At 41.9% G+C, this 21,760-nt stretch overlaps 1 protein-coding gene across 6 annotated transcripts in view; it reads left to right on the top strand.

The window, feature by feature from the left end:
• The first annotated feature begins 942 nt into the window (after positions 1 to 942).
• BCAS4 (breast carcinoma amplified sequence 4) overlaps positions 943 to 21,760 on the top strand; it is a 65,222-nt gene continuing 44,404 nt past the window's right edge. For 5 of the 6 annotated variants that reach the window (XR_016438360.1, XR_016438359.1, XR_016438361.1 and 2 more), the window contains exons 1-3: positions 943 to 1,036; positions 11,903 to 11,974; positions 21,233 to 21,334. Coding sequence is in view for 1 of the 6 variants with exons in the window: in XM_090020656.1 (XP_089876782.1) it covers positions 971 to 1,036; positions 11,903 to 11,974; positions 21,233 to 21,334 (240 nt within the window). In the remaining 5 variants the exon portion in view is untranslated. Of the gene's footprint in view, positions 1,037 to 8,510; positions 9,155 to 11,902; positions 11,975 to 21,232; positions 21,335 to 21,760 lie in introns of those variants that run through there. The other variant, XR_016438363.1, reaches the window with a different exon arrangement.

The raw sequence follows: 21,760 nt of genomic DNA on the forward strand, positions 1-21,760 counted from the left end.
GTATGCAGACTTCTTTGAGAACATTGCCTTCACCACCTGTGATGGATGACAATAGTAGTCAATACTGAGCACTCCTTTCTACCCGCGTGGTCTTGCCTGATTCATCCCCACAGCAGGGTTACAACCTGGAGAAACTAGAGGACAGGTTCACCTTTTTAGGTCCTGCTTTTTGTCACAATTGTATCTGTATCTGCCTTGTATCCTATCTTGTCCTGAAATGCGAGTTCCTCTGCATCTCAAAAAAGTCTAACGGCAGCATCGATACAGTGGAACAAATATTTATTCCCTTCCTTATACCATAAGCATCCACAAAGGCTAGGAGAATGAGTTGATTGCAGATTTTACAAGGGAGACTTGACTTTACAGCTACCCTTGCTGTGCTGTCAGAAGGGAAAAAAACCATGGCTTATATCACAGGTCTGAGATTTCAGGAAATTTGGGTTCCAGTTGGTCTCTCATAACACGTCTTTAATAACTTCTGCCAGCCTGCGCGCGGCGAGTTGGAGCAGCGTGGACAGGAGCAGCGGGGAGGGGAGGACACCTTGTCTCCTCCATCGATCAACTCGCCCCCAAAATAAGAAATGCTTTAAAAGAATTTGGTTTAAAAATAAAAAATACAAAAGCTGGCAGGGCCTAGTGAGCCCATGCACTGACGGCCTGAAAGAAGAGGGGGAAAGTTGTGGGGCAAGTTTGGTTTAAAAAATAAATGACTGAGGAAAAGAAACCCCCCTGAGGTCTCATCACAAGGTGGCTTTCCTCTGCCAGGCCCCCGCCTCCCTTCCTCAGGGGTGCCTGGGGGGCACTTGGGCATCACAAGGTGGCACAGGTGGCTGCTTGGGGCCGTTTCTCCCCGGGTACCAAAAGCGCCTTTCAGTAAGCCGGCTGGCCGCTAGGTGGCGCCGCGAGCTCGGGCGGCGCCGGACGAGGCGGGGGCGGGGCGTCCGCGGGGCCTGGGAGGGCGCGGGCCGCGATGCTGCAGCCCGGGGCCGGGAAGGAGTGGGGGGCGCGCGGCTTTGTCCTCAGCCTCGGCCCGGAGGTAGGTGTGCGCTCCTGCGGCCCTGCCCCTGACGCCCCAGGCGCCGGGGGGCCCTGCACGGAGGCGACTTGCCCGGCGGAGCGGGGAGCGCGGCCCGGGCTCTCCTCAGGCGGGCGCTGCAGCCCTGCTCCCGCGTCAGAAGCTCGGGTCTCGTCTCGTCTCGTGTGGTGGGGTGCTCACCCTTTCTGCCCGGGGGGGTCACGGCCACATCTGGCTGAGGTGGGGACCCAATCCGGCCCCCAGCACGGGCGCAGCAGTGCTCCCACGCACCTGTGTGGCAGGGGAGCATGTAACCCAGTCCTAGGGGCAGTGGGGCAAGGCCTGGCCCTGCGGGTCAGAGGAGCTGTGTCTTGGCTCCGACGTGCTGCCTAGTGCTTGGGAACGGGAGAGGGTGGCTGTATTAACTGCCGTTGCTTCCCCATGCCCAAATGTCCTCCCTTGTGAGGGGCTCTGTGGACCTGCAGGCCACCTTTGAAGGCTGAAGTCCCCGATCCAGGGGGAAGCAGAGCCTGGGATACTTGATCCCAGATCTAAATAGTCAGAAATTTAAGCCACAGAATATGTCCTGCCCCCTTTTGCCTCCATAGATTCATTCCACTTTTGACCCCTTCTTTTTTTTGTGTGACCATGTCCATGCCCTGTCTGCGTACACTACTTTATCGTTGGCATTAAAGGCTACTTATTTCTGCGTGGCTTCCCCAGTGTGTGTCCCCTTTGAGGTGTATCTCTGTGTAGTTCCCCACAATGCGCCTCGTACCCAGAGAATTTGCATGCTCCTCGCATCACGGACAAGTGCCGTCGTTTTTTTGGAGCCATATGTTGATTAATTTTATTCTTCAGAGCTGTTTCAGGTGGCTGAAAGAAGCTTATTTTAAGAATGGGATCTTCAAATATTGAAACTATGTTGAAGGAGATTTCCCTTGTACAAAACAGAATTGGCAGTCTGTCATGTCTGAGCAATTTCTGATGTTTTATGCTATCGGTCTCAATGCAAAGAAGATTTATCAGTGTGTTGACCTGTAAACCTTTGCAGCCACATTTAGTTTTTATCTGTTTTGTAAAGTCCCATTTACCCTGATAGTGCAATATATGAAGTGATAACTGTAGTAACTTTTCTAGTTTTATCACAACAAAGAATTTGTAAATTACTATCAAACCTGACTCCTCCAGGAAAAACAGAAACAACTTTTGCTTCTTGTAAGTCATTCAGTTTCTTTCAGGATTCTTGAGCTGAAATTACCTATCTATTTTAGATGTACCTTGTATGTAGCACATTGTTGTCATCATCACATCACATCACATCACATCATCATCTCTTGTCAAATACGGGGCTATAACAGATGAACGTCAGATTTATATTTACAAAATAACCATGGCTTTTGAGAAATTCTTAAATATTTCCCCCTCTGCTTGCTTTCTGTCACCACCAGTTGCAAGTATTAGAGTAAGAGATTTTCAAAATCAAAATGACCAGAAAAAATTGGATACCACCTACAACTCATTTAACACACAACTTATGCCATGCTCTCCATGGGAAAGAACTTTTTAACTATGTTGATGAACTAGTCATTGCATCCCAAAACAAGGTAACGCTGGATTGTAGAAAGATTCAGAAGCATGAAAAATGCATTGCAAAATTGAGAAGAACACTTCAGAAAACCTTATATGACCTAGGCCCTTACTGTGATGCAGTACAATCTACGTATCTTGTTTAGGCCTTTTTGTGCTCTTTGATTCCTGCTCTACATTGAATATTTTCTTCCTTTAACGTTTTCTTGTAACATTCCGAAATCAACAATGGAGGACATCTTACAGAAAAAAACCACTTGATTTCCAGCACCATCAGTGTTTGTTTGGATTTATAGTATTTTTTAGAGATACATAGTTCAGTTTAATTATTTTAAAGGTTAATTTTGCTCATTTGGTCCTAGTTATATTGTAAGAGAGCATTTCACATGCTAACAAAAGCCTTAACTTTTAAGGTTAAGGTTGGAGACCTTTTGGAAAGGTTTGTAGAAGAAACTTAATATTGCTTTTCTTTTTGATGTTCCTTAATACAGTGCCTTAAATTACCATAGTACTTTATAAGCACTCCTAAAGCATTTCCTAGTCTAGAATATCAGATTCAGGGCAGCAGATTGTATAAAGAAGGGAGTGGTTATATGTGGAGAAGGAGGAAGGTTTTCTGGGGAAGCCAGAGAGGCAACTTGATGCATAACAGTTGAGAAATGGTTCTGAGGCTGAACAAGGACAGCGCAAGAATCAAGAGAAAAGAAGTGGTGAGGAGGGGCTTGGAGGTGGGCAGGGCTGAGGTTTTATATAGATTTGCAGGACAGAAAGAAGAGGGTGAACTTAATGTGTAGAGGAACCCATAGTTGGTGAAGAGATTCAAAGAGGAGTGCTTAGAGAGGAAGGTGATTTTTTTGATACAGCATGTGTACTTGGTGGCCTTACAGAAAGGACATCTCCTCTCAATGCCAAATACCATCTTTTTTTTTTTGTCCCTTAGATTAGAAAATGGCATATTGATTATTTTAATTTTCTCTTATTTTTACAGAGAAAGGTGTTGCAGATGACAGTCCAAGATCTTTATTTATTAAACATAACTCCAAGTGTAAGCTGCCCGCAGCCCCAAATGGTGATGCTCTTGTGTCTTACTTAAGGATCAACCTTCACTTCATGTTTCCACTGTAACTCTGAAATGTGCTTAGTGGGCCTTAACTCAGACCTTAATAAGATGCTTCAGGTGTCTATCATATAAAGTGCAATTGTTTCCATAATCACCTGGAAAGAGCTTGTTACAGTTTGCTAAGTGCCTAATTACAGGTGTTTGTAAATGTGCACTATTTACATTACAGTTTTCAAGAGGCCCCTTTAAGGTGTTACAGAAAGTGCTGTAAATGCATGATTAGGAGCTCAGTCTACATTTTCCTGTTTTCACAATTGCTGTGAAACAGCTGAACGTGTGCAGCTCTGTCCAGTTTAAAAACAGGATGTTGGTTGCTTTGTCTAAACCTATTTTGCCATCCTACTGAGGTGTTTTAAAGAAAGTGTTAAGTGCTACTCAGCAATTGCAGCTCAGATTGAGTCAAAGGTAGTAAGTAATGCTTTTGACAGTAATGACAGTTACTGTCAACTTCTAACAGTAAGTTACTCTTTAAATATGTTAGATATCACTCCTCTCCGGCCACACCTGCTGTTTAATCCATATATCTTTGTGAGCAAAGACTGCCAGTTATGACAGACCATGGATGAGTTGGTGAGGCTGAAGCTTGTCTGTTCATGGTGTGTCTGGTAGACTTAGTTAAAGTAACACAAAGGCTGGCAGGCCAAATGCAGTTCCCATATGTAGATGTGACTTCAACTCAGTCAATGACATGTACGTTTTTGCTACTATCCCTCCATCTCACAATTACTAGTGCATTGATATGTATGGCTTATCCTGTAAAACACTTCACATCAAGGTGTAAATCTATCGGCCCCACCCTTGAGACTAATTGGGCATCTGATGGGAAAAATGGAATGAGTCAGAAGTGACTGACTCCTTTGAATCCCATACAGTAGGGGTGTCCAAGATATGGCTGCAGGCTGGACCTGGCTTGTGGAGCCCTACAGTCCAGCCTATGGGCCTCAAACTGACCCTGTGCACTGCACATGGCACACACCAAAACAGGCCCCATGCCCTAGTCTGGTGCCTGTCATGTGGGACTGGACCTATTGCCTCAGGTGCTGCGTGTGGCACAAGAGGGTGGTCTGGGGTGCGTACAGCACAGGGTGCGTCAGGCCAGGACAGAGTGCATGCTGCATGTGGCACCTGTGCCGGTTCTGCACATAAACCCTTCATGTAGGTCTGATCCAGGGCATGAATTGTCCATGCTGGCCCAGCCCTGTGCACTGGCTATGGTGTGTCAGCCTGGTCTGTGAATCTGATCTGGTCCACACACTGGCCCCGCACTCCTCATCCAGCCAGATGAGTTTGACACTTCTGCCCTACAGGGTATCAATTCAAGAAAGAAAATTCTCAGAAATTAAATATGTACACATAGCCAAATGTTAAGTATGCCCTCTGGTAGAGCGCACTCACTGGGGATTCTTGTGATCTCTATTCAAGTAATTCATGTTTCTCTTCATCTAGCAGTGGCTTTCTATAGAGATGGCATAACACATACGCAGAATGACAAGGGGTTCACACAAAAAGGAAGGATATTTCTCTTTTTTTCTTGAATAGAAATCAGATATGCTAATTCCACATCATTATAGTAGAAGACCTAAGTTTGTATTGGAGCAGCCAGAGGGAAACCATTGCTACACTGCAAAAACCATTGCACTCTGCTGAACAGACTGGAACAAAATGGTTAGCAGGTGTAAATTGGCATAGCACTATTTTTTTTCAGCATGCTGGGATCTGCTTTGGTAAGCCTTGTCAATAGGGTCTTTATCCATTTCTTACCTAAAAATTCCCAGGTCTGGGCTGCATCTTGGAGCCTCCTCTTTCTCTTCTTCTTTAGATAAGAGGGACTGTCCTATACATAAGGTCTGTGACTTTGTTGCTGGCAGACGGCCACAATTTAAGCATTGTATGGGCAAATAGTGGCTGCCTGTACCACTGTGTTTGATGCTACATGGCTGTATCCCAGATTTATAGTTACCATGAATGCATGTGCAAATTGGGTAGTTGCTCAAACAGATGGTAACTTGTGTTCTTTGCCTGTGCAGTTCCTGTCACTTGCAACCACAGAAATCATATAAAATTAATATCATAAACCTGCAAATGTGGTTTTGAAACTTTGGGTCCACATAATTAGCTATGTGATACTAATGGGAATCACAGGTTTAAATTTTTCCTGCCTTGTTTAGAAAATGTAGGAATGCCTCTCCTCTTCAAGTTGTTAGTTTGAGGAGAACAAGTTTTTGCTGCTGGCAGTACTGCAGGGCTCTGGAAAGATTAAGCTCCATCCGCCTGTCTTGTGTATCCTTCTTAAAATTTCTTGCTAAATTTGGATTCCATAATTGTTATTGGTGGTGGCACTTTCCCAAATGGAAAGAAAACAACCTGATTTTCAGACATCAGGTTGCACCTGCAAATGCTGAGATTTAGAAAATTTCTGTCCTGACTTGTAAACTGTGGAAATCCAATCAGGATATAAATTGGCAAAAGAAAACCTTCTTAAGTCAGTCAAAATGCTGTTGCTGGTAATTTTATTATTTAATTATATGTTCATATTGTAGTAAATACCCAGAAGTCTCAATTAGTATCAGTACCCCATTGTTCCAGGTGTATAGCAAACACAAAAGGAGGCATAGTTTCATGTTGCAAAGAAATAGCCATCTAAGGTGGCAAATGACATGCAGATGAAATCAAATGCATAGGGTTATATCTATGTTTACTTATATATAAAGTACAGTAAATACTGGGTATCTCCAAGTACCAAAGTGTTATTTAGCAGCTGGCTACTTACAAAGGTGACACAGTCGTTTTTCTTATTGTTACTTGGGCTTTTAAACAACAACAAAACAAATTTCCTCGCCTTCTTCCTTCCTGTTACAGTGCCTGAGCAATAGGAGAACTAAGGGAGTTCAATGGGAGTGCTAAGGTCATGAACAGATTAAGAATATCAGACCTACAAAATATAGATTCATTTGTGACCAGAGGGTACCTCTACATGAGATGTTTACTGCAGAGCTGACTAATTACCTTTGTATTAAACATCTCTGTATCTATATAGGCCTATTAGGGCACACGAAACTAATAAACTCTGCAGCAGGGTAGTAGTACTTGTGCACTGCTGCCAAGTTTTTCTTCATGTGCAGCAGTGCATGTGTAAACACTAAGCCCCTGGCTGAAGCATCCTCTCACCCCAGCCAGTCCCTCCACAGTACATTGGGTACACGTATTCTGGGGTGAGGGTCGGAGGCAATTTAATTAGAGTGGCTCTTGAGAGCCACTTTAATTGAAGTGCCTGCAGCGTGTCACGTATTTAGCATCCTGCATTTCAAAATGCTCCCTGGTAGATGGCCCTTGCTGCCATTTTGAAGCACAGTGATGCTGAATACATGTAATGGTGAGGTGGCTAGAGTAGTGGTTCTCAACCTTTGGTACCTTACATGCCTCCTGCCAATCAACATGGCAAAAGTGAAACTGGAAGTCCCACTGTGGCACTTCTGATTTTGCTGCCGTGAGCCAAGTCCCACTTTTTTGACCACAGCCTGGGGAAAAGCAGCCTGTGCAGGGCCTCCCTCCTTATCCCCCAGCACACTGATGCTGGGGAGTGAAAGCCCTGGCGCACCGGATGCGACAGGAGGGGCGGCAGCCAGAACTTCTGGCCCAAGCAGGCAAAGACCAAAACGCAGCACCCGCGTACCTGCTCCCCATGTCTCACGTACCCCCAGGGGTATGCGTACCACAGGCTGAGAAACGCTGGGCTAGAGCATGCTAATTGGCATGCTCCACCAGACTCAATTAATTGAGTCTGCTCTGTCACATGCTAATTAGCTCTCTTGATGCAGGCCCAGGCTGACCTCCCCTGCCAGCCAGGGTTGTTCCAGCCCAGCTCAATGTGCTGCTGTGGTCTGAGTGTACATGTAACCAGAAAACCCAGGAGCTTCCCAGGAGCAATAAACTCCGGAGTTTATCGCTGTGCATTAATGGCACATGTAGATGTGCCCAGAGTATATCAAACTTAGTGAGAATTTTGAGCTTCAGCCTTTCCTTAAATAGTACCTTAAAAATCAAGCTGGTTGGGAACCTCCATGGTGCTTGCCCTCCTTGATTGCTATTCACCCTCCCTCTTTATGCCACCAAGGGACTTATCTTCTCTTCTCACTGAATGCCTTTGCATTTGGGCTTGATCCCATTGCAGTTACTGATGTTAATAAGAAGAGACTTGGGAATCTAAAAACGTAAGTTCAGCAAAGATTCTATCTCTTTTCAAAAGGCATTCATCTTTTAATGTTTATGAGCAGTAAACTTACCTCACTGAGATAAAGCTACCGAGTTTTTAACTCACTTCGGCATAAAGCATCTGACCTGGAATCTGTACTACTTTGTATGTATCATATTACATAGTCTGGGATGCAACTGAATAGGTGTAGGGATTAATGCCTTTCGAAGTTGTGAGTTGTCTTCTACCAGGTGAATGGGTGATCTTAAGGCAAGGTACCCCAATTCTCAGTGGTTCAGTTCCTCCATCTGTAAAATGGAGAGTGGGTTTGAAGCTTAATTCCTTAACATTCCTAACAAGTGAGATGCCACTGAGGTGCAAATTAGTTGCCATACTTATATATGTTTTACAGGTTGATTTAATCCTGCTCCTGCATATTATGATGTTTGTTATTATGGCGGTGCTTCTATAATAGTTATTCTGGTGGTGCTGTGAAAGCTCCATCTTTTATTTCCTGCTTTCATATGCTTGCTGCCTCCTTTCCCTCTTGTCCTACTGTCTCTGCTGCCATTTTGTGATTTCCTAGTTTTACCCATCATGGCCTTTGAATTACTACCTTGAACTTTTCCTTCTTTCTCAGCTGTCCCTTGTCCTTGCATTCCATTCAAACTGTCTCTTCCTTCCTTAATCATAGAAAGTGAACTAACAAATCTTTTCTTGCAGCCTGCTGCAAAACCATTCCATGTATTTAAGGCCTTGTTCTTCCTCTGTTGCTAAATTGGAGAGGGCCAGTTATGGAAAAGCTTGAGAACTACTACAGTAGTACTGCTATTATATTGTAGCATCTAGAAGCTGCAGCCATAGTAAATCAATGTACTTTACATGTGTTAGTATTTAGTATGAATGGGATTAAGGTATGTAATTCAGAGCATGCCACCATTGGCTGCTGTGAAATGAACAAAAGTGTATCATCCTGTCTTTAAAGTGATGAGGTGCTGCTGCCTAAATACTGACTTCAGTCTATAGGAATCAGGCTTTCTATCCCTGTTAAGCTGAATTTCAGGAAAACTCTTCATTTACAAGTACATTGAACAACAGCAATCTGCTTTGCTTTCTAAGGATGAAATGCAGACTCCCTCCTTCCCTTCAAGCCATGGTGGTTTAGGAGGGGATAGAATTCAGACCCATCTCAATCTACAAGAAGGCCACGGAACTCCTTGCCACCATTTGCATGGAGGTATTGTCCCACTAAATGTATGTGGTCCCTCGCCCACCTTCTTCCAGTATCCCCATCTGCTGGTGCCAAGCCCCAATCTGAAGTGCTGTGTGTAGAACTTTCTTTTGTGCGGCTTCTGCCTTTTCTCAGCTTCTCCTCCCCACGTTTGTGGTGTGAAGTTATCCCTCTTCCCTCAACATAGTCCTGTTACTGTTGGTGCAGGAGATCTCCTGTGCAACCTCCCATCCTACCTCTGCGACTTTACTCTGTTTCACTACAGATCTCAGCTGTGAGTTGTTCCAGTGCCTCCAAAGCCCTTTCTCCTTCTCAAATGTTGAGTCTCTCTCTATGGAGCACTTTGGTTGTACTGTTTACATGAAATGTGTTTTTATAAAATAAATCTGGATAATGAATTGAATAGCACTATGTCCACCTTCAGTCCACGCAGAACACAGTAGACTCTAAGACTATTCAAACCACAGCTCCCAAGTCACAGGTGACCCCTCACAGAAAATACTTATTTTTTCCTGCTTGCACTGGCTTTGCCTTGAATAAGGCAACACAACCAGCACCGTATGATAGTTGTGGCAAACACACTCCAATTCAAAAGAAAAACAAGTCACCTACAGTGCATGTGTAGTTGTCTGCTATTTGGTGAAAACTGACTGGTCCTGTGTTTCCTTGGGTGGTCTGGACTAAGTTTATCTTCCTTGTATATTGCCCAGTCCTCATCACTTCTTTCCCTTGGCACCTTCCCCACTGCACTGACTTCAAGCTGCTGTATTGTATATTGGTAACAAAATCAGAAAGCTGTACTTTACCGTGCTGTGCACTAAATCCTTCACTGAGAAGGCTGTTTATCTCACTTTTTCTCTCCAACTCCCTCTCTTCTGTCTCCTACCTGTCTTTTACTATCTTATTGCTAATATTAGCATGTCATTTCCTTCGGGCAGGGATTGTTTTATCTATATTATGAGGACACTTACGATTTTTGGAGTGCAGCAAGGAGTACTACAATGAATAGACTGCTGTATTGTCATCTACACAGTGTGAAGCTCATATTGATGGTTACTTAGATTAATCTTTCATTACATAGGCAAAATTATAGTCATTTTAGTGTAAAAACGGAACCAGTTGTCAGGATGAGATGGGGACAAAGGTCGCTGCTTAGATACACTCTCATTCCACTTCCTAAGAGGTCTCTCAATGAAAATGTAAGCAAGATATCCATGAAAAACATTTGAATTTCCCTATGGCCTTTAAAATCATTTTCAACTTTTCTTAGTTTGCATTATTTTCATGTTGTAATATGTGTGGGGGACCCAAGTCCAAGTTAAAAACTTCTTATGGCAAACCAGCAAATAGGCAGAAGGTTAGATTTAGGGTTAAAAAAAAATTATTAAATCTGAAAGACTAATTACAGTGCATATATATTTTTCCTGATTATAATCTCACATTTATAATATACCAGTTATTCAGTTTGTTTTTTTTAATGTGCCCAGACCACTTCTGCTCTCAACAGGGAGGTGCAACATATTAGATCTTCTAGGATTGTAGCTCTTGGCCGCCAGATTTAATATAAATAGCAGCAATCCAGCATGTTTTCTCTCTATGGAAACAGTGGATGCTTTGGTGTCAGGCAACCATACATTCAGCTGTTCTCTTGAGAGCTCTGCAGGGTATTTGATTTTTTTTTTGTTCCATTCTTAATAAATGTATCAGAAAACAAAAAAAGTAACCATCCCAAAACAGCCATTCTGGGTTTTTTCTTCATTTTTTTTCCTTCTGCTTTAATTTGCACAAGGAGTTTCCTTCTAGGCATATGCTGCTCAGTTCTTTTAATGTATTTTTAAAAAAATCCTTTTCCATCAGTAAATAAAGTGGGTTGTGACTTGTGTTTTGAGTTTTAATAGCACTTCAGCATTCATATCCAAGCTCCAATTATGGTTTTAAAATGGAGCAATTTGCTCTGTCTTTGAAAGATAGATGGAGCTTCTAGTCAGTAAAGTTCCTGTCTGGTGATGAGCCTTTTGTGGGCAAACCCCCATTAGTCAATCAGATATCTCACTGGTACTGCAGTCAGACTGTGGAGAATTTGCTGAAAATCTGGACCTAGAACACCTTTTGTGCAAACAAAGTGCATTATAGTGAGAGATGTCAGGCAGTAGCATGATGAGAAAAGGCTAGGCTTGCAGAAGAATTGGACAGTGCTACAACACGCTAATTCTCAGGATTTGTATTTCAAGTCTTGTCATTTTTGGTCTTTTTAAGAAGTCCCACATACAGAATTTTGTTTTGATATGGAAAAAAATCTTACCACTAATTTAAAAGGGTAGTTAGATTTCTAGTCTTCATAGTTGCAGAGAAAAACTTGAAAACATAAATGTCTTCAAAAACTAGAGGGCAAATAAACTGAACCTAAACACTTACCCTTTGGGGTTTTTTTTTTAACCTTCTCTGTTTTGGGCATCTGACTCGTGTATTTTGAACTCTTGCAGTCACGGCGGTTTTTGAACTCTTGCAGTCACAACATTACAGTTGCTTAGAAATTCCTCAGATTGGCCTAGATTCTATATGGGAGTTGCAAAGAACAATGCATGAAGTGATATGGATAATTTGAAATTGAAATATTTCCACGGATCCTCAAACTCAGCTTTTGATCAATGCAGTTTTCATCAAAACCGAATTTAACTCGCCAGTGTTTTGTTCTGAGAAGTCTTCTGTCTTAAATTTACAGAAGCAACTAAACTAATATATGCATTTTTCCAGGTGAAAGAAGTAGAAGAAACTATAGAAGAGATGCTAATAAGGCTGGATGAATTCTGTGGCATGACTGATATGGTATGTGCCTGGTTTATAACTCTTATTCACCCATGTTGCCACTGTTATCTGCGCTCTCCAGTAGGTTTCTCTGGAGGCCATATTGTTAGTGATTTAGAAACCATACAGCTCAAGCAGGGCAGCAGTCAGCAGTGGGGAGTGGAAAAACACATGCACATGCGTGCACGCACACACCGAGAAACACACACACACACACACACATACACAAGTATTTCCTGAGGCAGCCATCTTGATAACTCTTCCCTCCCCTGAGATAGTTTTATTCCACAGAGCAGTGATGGCTGAGCCACAAGGTGGCACTACCGTGCACTAATATTTAAGGCCCAGGGATGGAGTTTGTGAAAGTAAAATATACTGCTCCATGCAGTTTGCCGTAGAAGCATCTACAAGATTTCCTACTGTGCAGCTGGCTGCTACTGTTCGTGCTGTGAAAGTGGCACGCTCAAATTTCTTGATAACATTGGTTCCTTGTCTTAGTGCTTATCATTATTTCCCGTCCCAATTTTCTAGAAACAATGAAATAATCTCTAACAAAACGGTGGCCATAGATTTGAGCACTAGGTACTTCAGGTGAATTGTTTTTCTTAATAAGTTCTCCTTTACGTAGGAGGAGCTTTGCAGGATGTTCCTTGATAACTTCATGCTCCTGTGTCACAACAACCGAATCAGTTCTAGGTAGCAGTGCCAGACTGGCTGACATGAGGAGAGTGATACCATTCATTACTATGGTTCTGTTGTTTGCATTTGATAGCACCTAAAGGCATTCTCAGGGATTAAAGCCATATGGTGCTAGGTGCTGTACAAGCACACAACAAACCTGATGCATCTCCTAAGAGCTTGCGGTCCATGTATATGATGAAAGATAACAAAGGTAGGTATAACAACAGATGGGGAGCATAAGACAATGAAATGATAAGATAGGCAGTGGTCTCAGTACCAGCAATCCCAACCACTGTCATTGCCTAATCTTTTGTGATGAACAAGCAGAAGAATGTTGGACCAAAACAAAACCGTAATGTTGCTTTGCTGCTTTTTGACTTTTGTTTGGTGCATTGTATTTGGATGGAGTGTACACACACATACACATTTTAATTTTTTTCAGAAAATTCTTTCAAAGATAGAAATGGTCAAATCAGACAGGGAAGCCCATCTGCATTGTTCATCTTCCTTACCCAACTAGTGGACAGGACATTCATTCATTGAATATTTAGTAGTATAGACCATATGCAGAATGAGAGATTGTCTCCCTTCCTATTTGTTAATGTGCAGAATGCCTCTTCTCTTTTTCTCCTTCATATGTACTGACCTCTGGCTGCTTAACCTCTCCATCCAGGAAGGGCACAGACCATCTGCAGATGCTTCCTCAGCCTGATGAAAAGTGTTTGTGCTCAAAAGCTCGCTAAGAAGAATTTTTCCAATGATTTAAGTTGCCCTAATAAAAGATACCAGATTTACCCAAAGAACCTTGTCTTCTCTTCCCCCTCACTCACATTCCTGCTCTCTACCAACCTTCACTGCTACATACCACACTGTGACAGCCATAGCAATTTCTTACATGAGGTTGCAAAGTTCAAAAAGTATTGAATGTGCCTTTAAGAGTCTTGTAATAAAATTTAGTATTTGGAAACCAAGAGAACTACCATTACCAGTTTACCAGCCAACAAATCCTCTGTGGACCACTTCTTAAAAGGAGCTCCATTTGTAGGCTGTTTTGGGAATTATGCAGCATAAATGGAGAGGGGCATGAAAATGGCATTTTCATTCAAAGATGTTCTGTGATTTAAAAAAAATAGCTACAGGTAACGAGGGATTTGGAGAGTCAGAACTACTTAGGCAGTTGCTATGTTGAGGTTCCCTACTTTATTTATACAGTGACTTTTCTCGATGTGAAAGGTTTCTGACTAACAGGCTCACAGAATGCAGTCTTAAGCTCTCTGCAGAACACATGCCAACAGCAGCTCTGTGAGCAAGCTTGCATTACTCTGCCCACATCTCACCACTGTCCTGGAGAGAATGATATTGCTGAGTACAAAAGGGTATTTCAGTCTCCAGGCCATTCAGTCCTTTGTCTCCACATTGTGGTGACCTGCTTTAGTGGTAGATTTCTTGAAGGGAGAGTGACTGTCAAAGCTTCTTCACTGAGATTTATCAGAAGCTCCTTGCAAACTGGGTACAGAGCCAGGAGAGAACCGTAGCCAATTGTTAGTCCTTTCTCTCCCATTCCAAGCACAGCTTTGTTAGGGGCAGTTGTTACTTGTAGGGAGGAAGCATTGCTGCTTCCAGAGGAAGTGACTTAGGGTGGTAAGAACCAAAAGCTTGGCTCTTAGAAGTTTGACAAGGCTTTTAATGACTTACAAAGGACAAATGATTGCCTTGCAAGTATGGTTCAGGATTAATGGTCATCAAGTACTTCTATTTCCATACTGCTTTTGATAAAAATGGCTGTAAAGTAGTATATGAAACTCCAAGCTCTGAGTCTATTCTTTATGCATCCTGCACATATTTGTCAGCTTTACATGCTTTAACCTGGCATGTTTGGTTTTTGCAAAATGTAGCCTGTTATGATCTTGGTGAGAAGGTATTTAGACTTCAGTGCCCAAAAGCACATTAAGATCTTTTATGTATAACGAGGATTAATTAAGGACTTAGCCATTCACTGGTCAACACAAGTGGCTAAACTTGGTGGATCTATCGTGCATGATGGTGATTTTTTTCTCCATTTTCCATTAAGCTTACCAGAGAAACAATCCATCTTTCTTATGGATTTGTTTTCGGGGTGGAGGGGGGTGTTTCATTAAGAGACTTATGTTCATTGACTCCTTTTACCAGCCAGTCCAGGAGTATACCTTACCCTCTTGGCTGTGACCAGTAGAGGATCAGAGTTTGCTCAGCTGGATCCAGCAAGCTTTCAAGCCATCTTTGAGACTTTCATTCCACCACCCCTTCTACAACAAATACTAACCTAGTTTTTGTGCTTCATTTCTGCTGTACCCATGAAAACATTTTTCCATGACTTGTGGGCTGTGAATAATTAGCTTGTATACAGATTATTGACCTTATTTGGGAACATCAAAGTGCTGTGTTCAGTGTGCTATTTTGTGCCTTGCTATGCAATACCTGCATTGGCAGGTTCCTTGTAGCAGCACACAGTCTCTGAATCCGATGAATATCATGCAATGCTTGAATTAATTCCAGCATCTGTACTTCATAATTTGCTCTTTTGTTTATGCTAACAAGAGATGAGAGGGACCTTGTTTGTTACTCTCAGGTGTTCTATTCAAGCATTTACATGAGGGGGATCTGACTTTTCTCCTTTGAGCATGCAGCTTTTCTTCATTAATAAATGCTCTTGATACACACAGTCTTTGATATCAAACTAGGAAGAGGTCTGGATGTCCGGTGATGAATCAGTGCTTCCAATTTATGATCATAGCATCTGTGTTTCGGCAGGTAGAGTTCTTTGCAGAAACTGAACTCTTCTATCTGGAGAGTATGTGACATTGGTGGAGGCTTAAGCAACCTACTTGCACTTTTAACCGGTATTTAGAGGAAGTATTTCCAAGTGATAGGGATATTTGGTGTCTGTCTCTGCCAGTATTTATGCCAGCTGGGGAGTTGGTTTTTTTGTGATACCTTTGAGCATTCCTGAGGACAGGTACTCAGACCCAGTAAGTACATTTTGTGTAAGTTGCTGCTCAGCCATTCAGATGTGGTTAATAAACTGTACTCATTACAAAGCTGAGATACAAATCAATGATGTCAGTGAAATGTCAGTATCCTGCATGCAGTCTTCTCATTTTGCTGTCCCCATTTTCATTGTTGGGCATGCTGGGGGTCTTGGAGGCTCCTCCTCTTGAAACAAAGCTCCACAGCTTAGTCAAATTGAACATTCAGATCCTCATATGGCTTGCTGCTATCTGGTTTCCAGTACTTGACCTGGCTTGTTCAGAACTAGTGTGGGTATCTCTGCAGAACTCTGCATAGTGCTGTTAGTACATACCTTTTTTCTGGGAAGCCTATTTTTATATGCTCTGTTTAACTCTTTGTACACAGCCACGTCCATTTTACATACTCTATTCTTAACAATATGCGCATACTCCAAGATTTGGAGATCAGGCTTAGGTTTGGAGGAGATATTAGTACTGCCTTAGCTTATGCACAACTGAGAGCAGTTTTGTCTCTCAGTGGGCGTAGCTGTTGACTTCATTATACTTGCTGTAGATCCTAAGTTTCCTTTTGGGTTCTTTGACAAGGCTATTTCCCTGACATGCCATCAGTATTACTCACTGTCTTCCATGTGAGGATGTTGCCTCTTCACTTTTAGTCAGTAACTGGAAAGAATCCCTCTCAGGAGCTTTTCATGGAGGAAGAGGCACGTTCTGTTCAAACTTCATATAAATTTCTGTGTTAACCACAATCCTATAGATGCAGTGTCATACGCAGTTATGTTATCTTATCAGTTACTAGTTCAGTATTACGTTATGATCAGCAATGCACACTTACCTTATATGCTGATCAAATTGGATATAGGACACACCCTTTAAATATCAAGAAATGCCTGGCAGTTCTAGTTGTGTGTGTCCAGCTGACATACTAACAAATAGTGCATATTGGGTACTTTTCAAAGTTTTCGGCCTCTGTGTTTCTCATTGAAAGACGCTGCTAAAGTTGGATACATTTTATTTGCTCATTTTACTTGCCTTCATTTTTTTAATCATCACAAGTCTGATTTTGAACAAAGCATATTTTAATAAGCATATTGGACACACAGCTATGAATTCAGAATATGTGCACAGTATGCATGTGTGGTGAACATGATGTTGCTTATAAATTGGTAAGGTGACCTGCAGTTGGCTGGTTTTGCCTCATTGTCTGCAATTACATGATCACTATGAATGCAGATCAAGTGTGCAATTTTAGGTGTGTAACTGAGATTTTGAGCCTATAGTTGGAGGTAGGGTTAAGTTCTGTCTGGAGTACTGTTGGGCAGGTTGGTCATATGTGTGTTCTTAACTTTAAAAGCCTAGATAATTAGGGCCCTTGTTATAGCCCCATAAGAGATAGGAGCTTATGTCTTTTAATGCCAGACAAATAAATTAGTCTCTGAAACAACCAGTCTTTGGATACAATCTCTCACTTCGATTTGTTATTGCAATCGTATGTTGATTCTGTTGTTAACACAACAATTTAACTTATTAATTTTAAATAAATATTAATGTAGCAAAATCTGTTTGTGTCTCACTTTAACTGTAGCATGGGTTCTGGGTTTAAGAGTCTATTCTTATCATGGCTGTTACTTAACTAATGCTGCTCAAACGCCACTGCAGGCCTTTGGTTCTAAAGCTTTGACCTTAAAGCAGAAGATTCTTCCATGCCAAGATACCTTGGTACACGCCAGCATACGATTCTGCTGTATACACATCTGCCTTTCTTGCAACCTTTATGCCGTGTCTAGCCTTGTGCTTTAAGTCTCCTTTTGTACTCTGTTTTCACATGCAACTTGCAAGTTCAAACTTTTCTATCTTTCCAGTCAACATAGGACAGCCTGGGAATACAGGGGTTTTTTTCCTATGGAGCAGCTGCACTGGTACTATCATCTAGCATTAAGTTACATCTTCAAGAAGGTAAAGTAAAATAAATTGTGGAAAGAGGTCATTCATTTGGTTTGCTTATGTGGAGTTTCCAGACCAGTCATGCTTTTTCTCTGGCTGGTGAGAAGTTACTACACCAAGAGAGATACTTCCCTCCTTTGTCATGTGCTGACTCCTTTTGAACTCTTCTGTTGCCTTGGTTCTGCAGACTGTAGCAGAATGACTCTTCTCAATTCATATTTGCATATAATTTCCTTTTATCACAGACTGCTTGCTGGAAAATCTTCTCTCCTGCATCTTGTAATGGTGCTTTGCTTTTGCTTTCAAAGCAAGACCATTTAGATTTGTTCCATGGCTAGTTTGACCTTGTTGTGGTATACTTAGTCTGAATAACTTCTTCCTTGTTTTGGCTATATTTGCAAACTGTGTTTGTATTTACTGTAGTTATCTAGAAGTCGAGATTAGTCTTTCCCCAGCCTCTTTTTAGATCATCACCAGCAAAAACATAGTATGTCCCCTTATCTTAGGCATATTCTGGGTCAATTTTCAATCCTACTTAAGCTAAATATTTATTTCCCCTGCCCCAAATTCGTCATTAGTTCTTTCTTTGTACATACTATGTACTGGAGTGTTCTGCCAGCTGCTGACCAGAAAAAACACTAATAAAATAACCCCCAGACTCATCCATTTTATTTTTTCATTGTATATTTTGTATTTAACAAAGATTCTTTTCTCTAAATCTAGGAAATGAGCCAATTTTTTGTGAGGGAATCCTACTGTCGGGACTGGTTTTTAGTCAGATAAAATGTGCACAACACGTTTCTATCCTAAATGTGTGTACACATACAGTTACGTAACTGTGCACACACCTTGTGCAGACCCAGCACTAAGATCACTTTCTGCAGAAATGATCTTATCTATGCAAATGGAAGTCTTGCTACTAGTAGAGAAATGGAAGTTGCCTGTAAAATGGAGGACTTGCTTACACACAAAAGTTGTACCACTTTATCCCAATATAGTTTTACAACTCCTAGGATAGATGGAGTTAAATCATTACAAAAGTGCTCCATTTCCACATCATTGCAGTTGAAATGTCCCAAGGCAACTCCACTGAGCTCCAAAAGAAAACGTTCTCTGGATTCAACCTCTTCCAGGGCAAATCCTGTGCTGGAAAAGGTCTCAGAGGCATGAATATCTGAGCTCTAAGGTAACAAGGTTATTTTAACAGTGGATGGTACTACCACAGCCCACAGCTGGACTAAGCCGTCTTGTGTACTCCACCCCCATTAGGCCCAGTAACATTGTTTACATTAAACAGGCACATCTGCTTGTTCTGTTCTTTGGTTCATGGGTAGCTACTGCACTTGATTTATCAAATCAAATTGTCCAGCTGAGTGGGGTTTTTTAATTTAATTTTATCTTGAAATCAAGGCTCAAGAATCTCTTGATCTGCTGTATTTTCTTAAAACAGGCCTCTCCCACTGCACTCAAATTAAGCCAGTTTGGAGAGGACCTCCACTCCTTGGTTCCTTTGCTGTTTCTGTTCTGCTGCTTTTCCCAACATTAACAATTTAGGAGGGGAGAAGACAGCAGAAGCAGAGCAGCACTAATTACAGCTTCTTCCCGGTTACATTCTTTCTGGAAGGACTCCCAATCTTTCTCATGACAAAACCCATGTTAGCACCGAGAATGGGGTTGGTCTGCAGTGATACCTTTAAATGAAACTTCCATCATGCATTTAATAATATGCTGCCACCTGTATAGTTCTCCATGGTGTAATGGCCCAGTTCTACAATGTTTGCTCAGGCAAACCTGCCCCTAATGACAATGGAGGGCTGCTCTTGAGTAAGGTCAGAGCATCAGGTCTTTAATTAGCATAATAGTACAAGTAATTTGCTGCAGTGCAAAATACTGGCTATTTATTTTCTAATATACTGTATGTTGTTTGGAAGCCACCACACACTACCCTTCGAAAGTAAAGAGCAGGAGGAATAGTTTCTCCCCTTGAAGAGTGTTTCCCAACTCCCGCTTGATCCATATTTTTATTTTATGCTTCCATTGCACTCATGGTCCCAAAGTGGGAGGACAGGAACAGTACCTGTCTCAGTCCCATCAAACTAATCACTGGCTGTTTATACAGAAACAGAGTAATAACCAGCTGCTGCTAAAAATGGTGCTTAGTGGAATTCCAAATGAAGATTAGACAGGGAGATGAAGAGTAGCTCCAAATAACAAAAATGTAACTGGGAAAAAACACCATCCTGCTTCAAGAATTTGCAGAAGTCGAAGCTAAAATTGACAGGAGTTAGGAAGGAACTCATCCCCTGAGCAGGTATGGGATAATTGTGCATGATGGAGATTATTGGCCTTTCAAAGGACCTGATGCTGGCCATAGCTATGGACAAGATACTAAACGAGATACACCGTGGGTCTAATCCAGGATGACAGTCTCTCTGACTGTGCTAGAGTTTCTTGTCTGCACTACAAATCAAATTGCATTAGCGAAGTAAGTGAAACATTTTTGCCCTTGCTTTCAGACTTGGTAACTGCTAAGAATGATATATTCTTTTCACAATCCAGGGCAGCTGATCGCTATAGGCTAGCTGGGTAAACTTAAACCCTTATCAAAAGCTGATAGAAATTATTGTATCCGATATGAACCAAAAGTGAGGAGGATGGAAAGGAAAAAGTTTTTATTTTTTAGTTATCATGACCTGTTTTTTCTTAAAGTGTTGCACAAGAAATAGAAGGAATAATCTTGAGATCTGGAAGAATTTGTGAATTGAGTCAATTGCAATATAGTGCCTAAGTCCAGGGAGGGGAGTGAGAGCTTAGAGTCAGGATCTCTGGGATTCCCTGAATAATAGGCTATGCGAAGCTTTGGTCCCTGATTCAATTCAGCAGAGATTCGACTTGATTCAGTGGCTGAATCTCTGAATCCGAATTGAATCAGGAGACCCTTTAATCTCTCTGAATTGAATTGGAACCCTCCGAATTGATTCGGAGAGATTCAACTACTTGAACGTAGACACAGCTTTAAATGTTTTTTCTACATACCTCAAGGTACCAGGCAGCTCATGAGTGCTGCAATGGTGGGGCGGATAGAGAATCCCACAGGAGTGCAGAGGGCTCCCCAGCATGCTCGACAGCAGACCCAGAAGTACTTCCGGTCCACTTCTCGGTTTGCCGTCAAGCATGTGTGGCCCCCGCTCCATCCCCCCACGCTCCTGTGGGACACTCCATCCACCCCACCATCACAGCATTCACGAGTCATGCCTGCTACCTTAAGGTATGTAGAAAAAACATTTAAAGCTGTGTCTATGGCCAAATCACTGATTCTCTGGATCAGCATCGAATCTTCAGATTCAGCCAAATCTAATCGGGGCAGTGATCCCAATCAATGAATTGAATCACTGTCCCTGATTCGGGCCAAATCTGTATTGGAATCAAATACAGCCTGTTTCGCACACCCCTGCTGAATAACTTAAGAAAGTTGCTCATTGTACCTGTCTTGATTTTTCCTATTTGTATCACAAAAGCTATTTTACAAAACTGCATTGTGATTTGCTTCATTGCTGCTTGTGTTTTGAAGTGCTCAGGTAGGAGATATATTTATCCCAATGAAGCTTTCTGATGAGTGATGAGAAATACTTTTTCTTCTGTGCAGATTAGAAGTGATACATCCCAGATCCTGGATGAGTCCATTCCACTCGTTAAAGCCAAAGTGAGGGAAATGAACAACATCTACACCAAAATTGATAAGCTGGAGGTTTGTTGGTTACATTATGAATTTGAATTCCTGGGGTGTTTTTTGTTTGTTTGTTTGTTTTTTAAAAGGATGCTTTTGAGGTTTCACTCCTGGAATTGTGGAGCACTTGCCTGTTTACAAGAGTTTGTTCCCTTAGCTTGTTTTTAAGCCCATGGGACAGCTGCCTAATGTTCAGCACACATCTAAATGTTCACAGGATTGCAGCCTAAGCAAGTATATTTCTAGTGGACTCCTCCTTTCTAATAATAAGAAGTTAACAGCATTCATAATGATCAGGGGTCTGTCATAGGGGCGTTATCCCACAGTGTTTATTGTTTGACTTCCTTTTATTTATCTATTTAAGAGGGTTATGTCTTCTGTCCACTGTTAGGCATATCCATTTCAGCCTGGTGATAACAGTCTTATGTAAGAATGTAAAAGATATCT

This window comes from Crocodylus siamensis, chromosome 10 (assembly GCF_052110815.1).
Source record: "Crocodylus siamensis isolate JL-2025a chromosome 10, ASM5211081v1, whole genome shotgun sequence".
NCBI lineage: Eukaryota > Metazoa > Chordata > Crocodylia > Crocodylidae > Crocodylus > Crocodylus siamensis.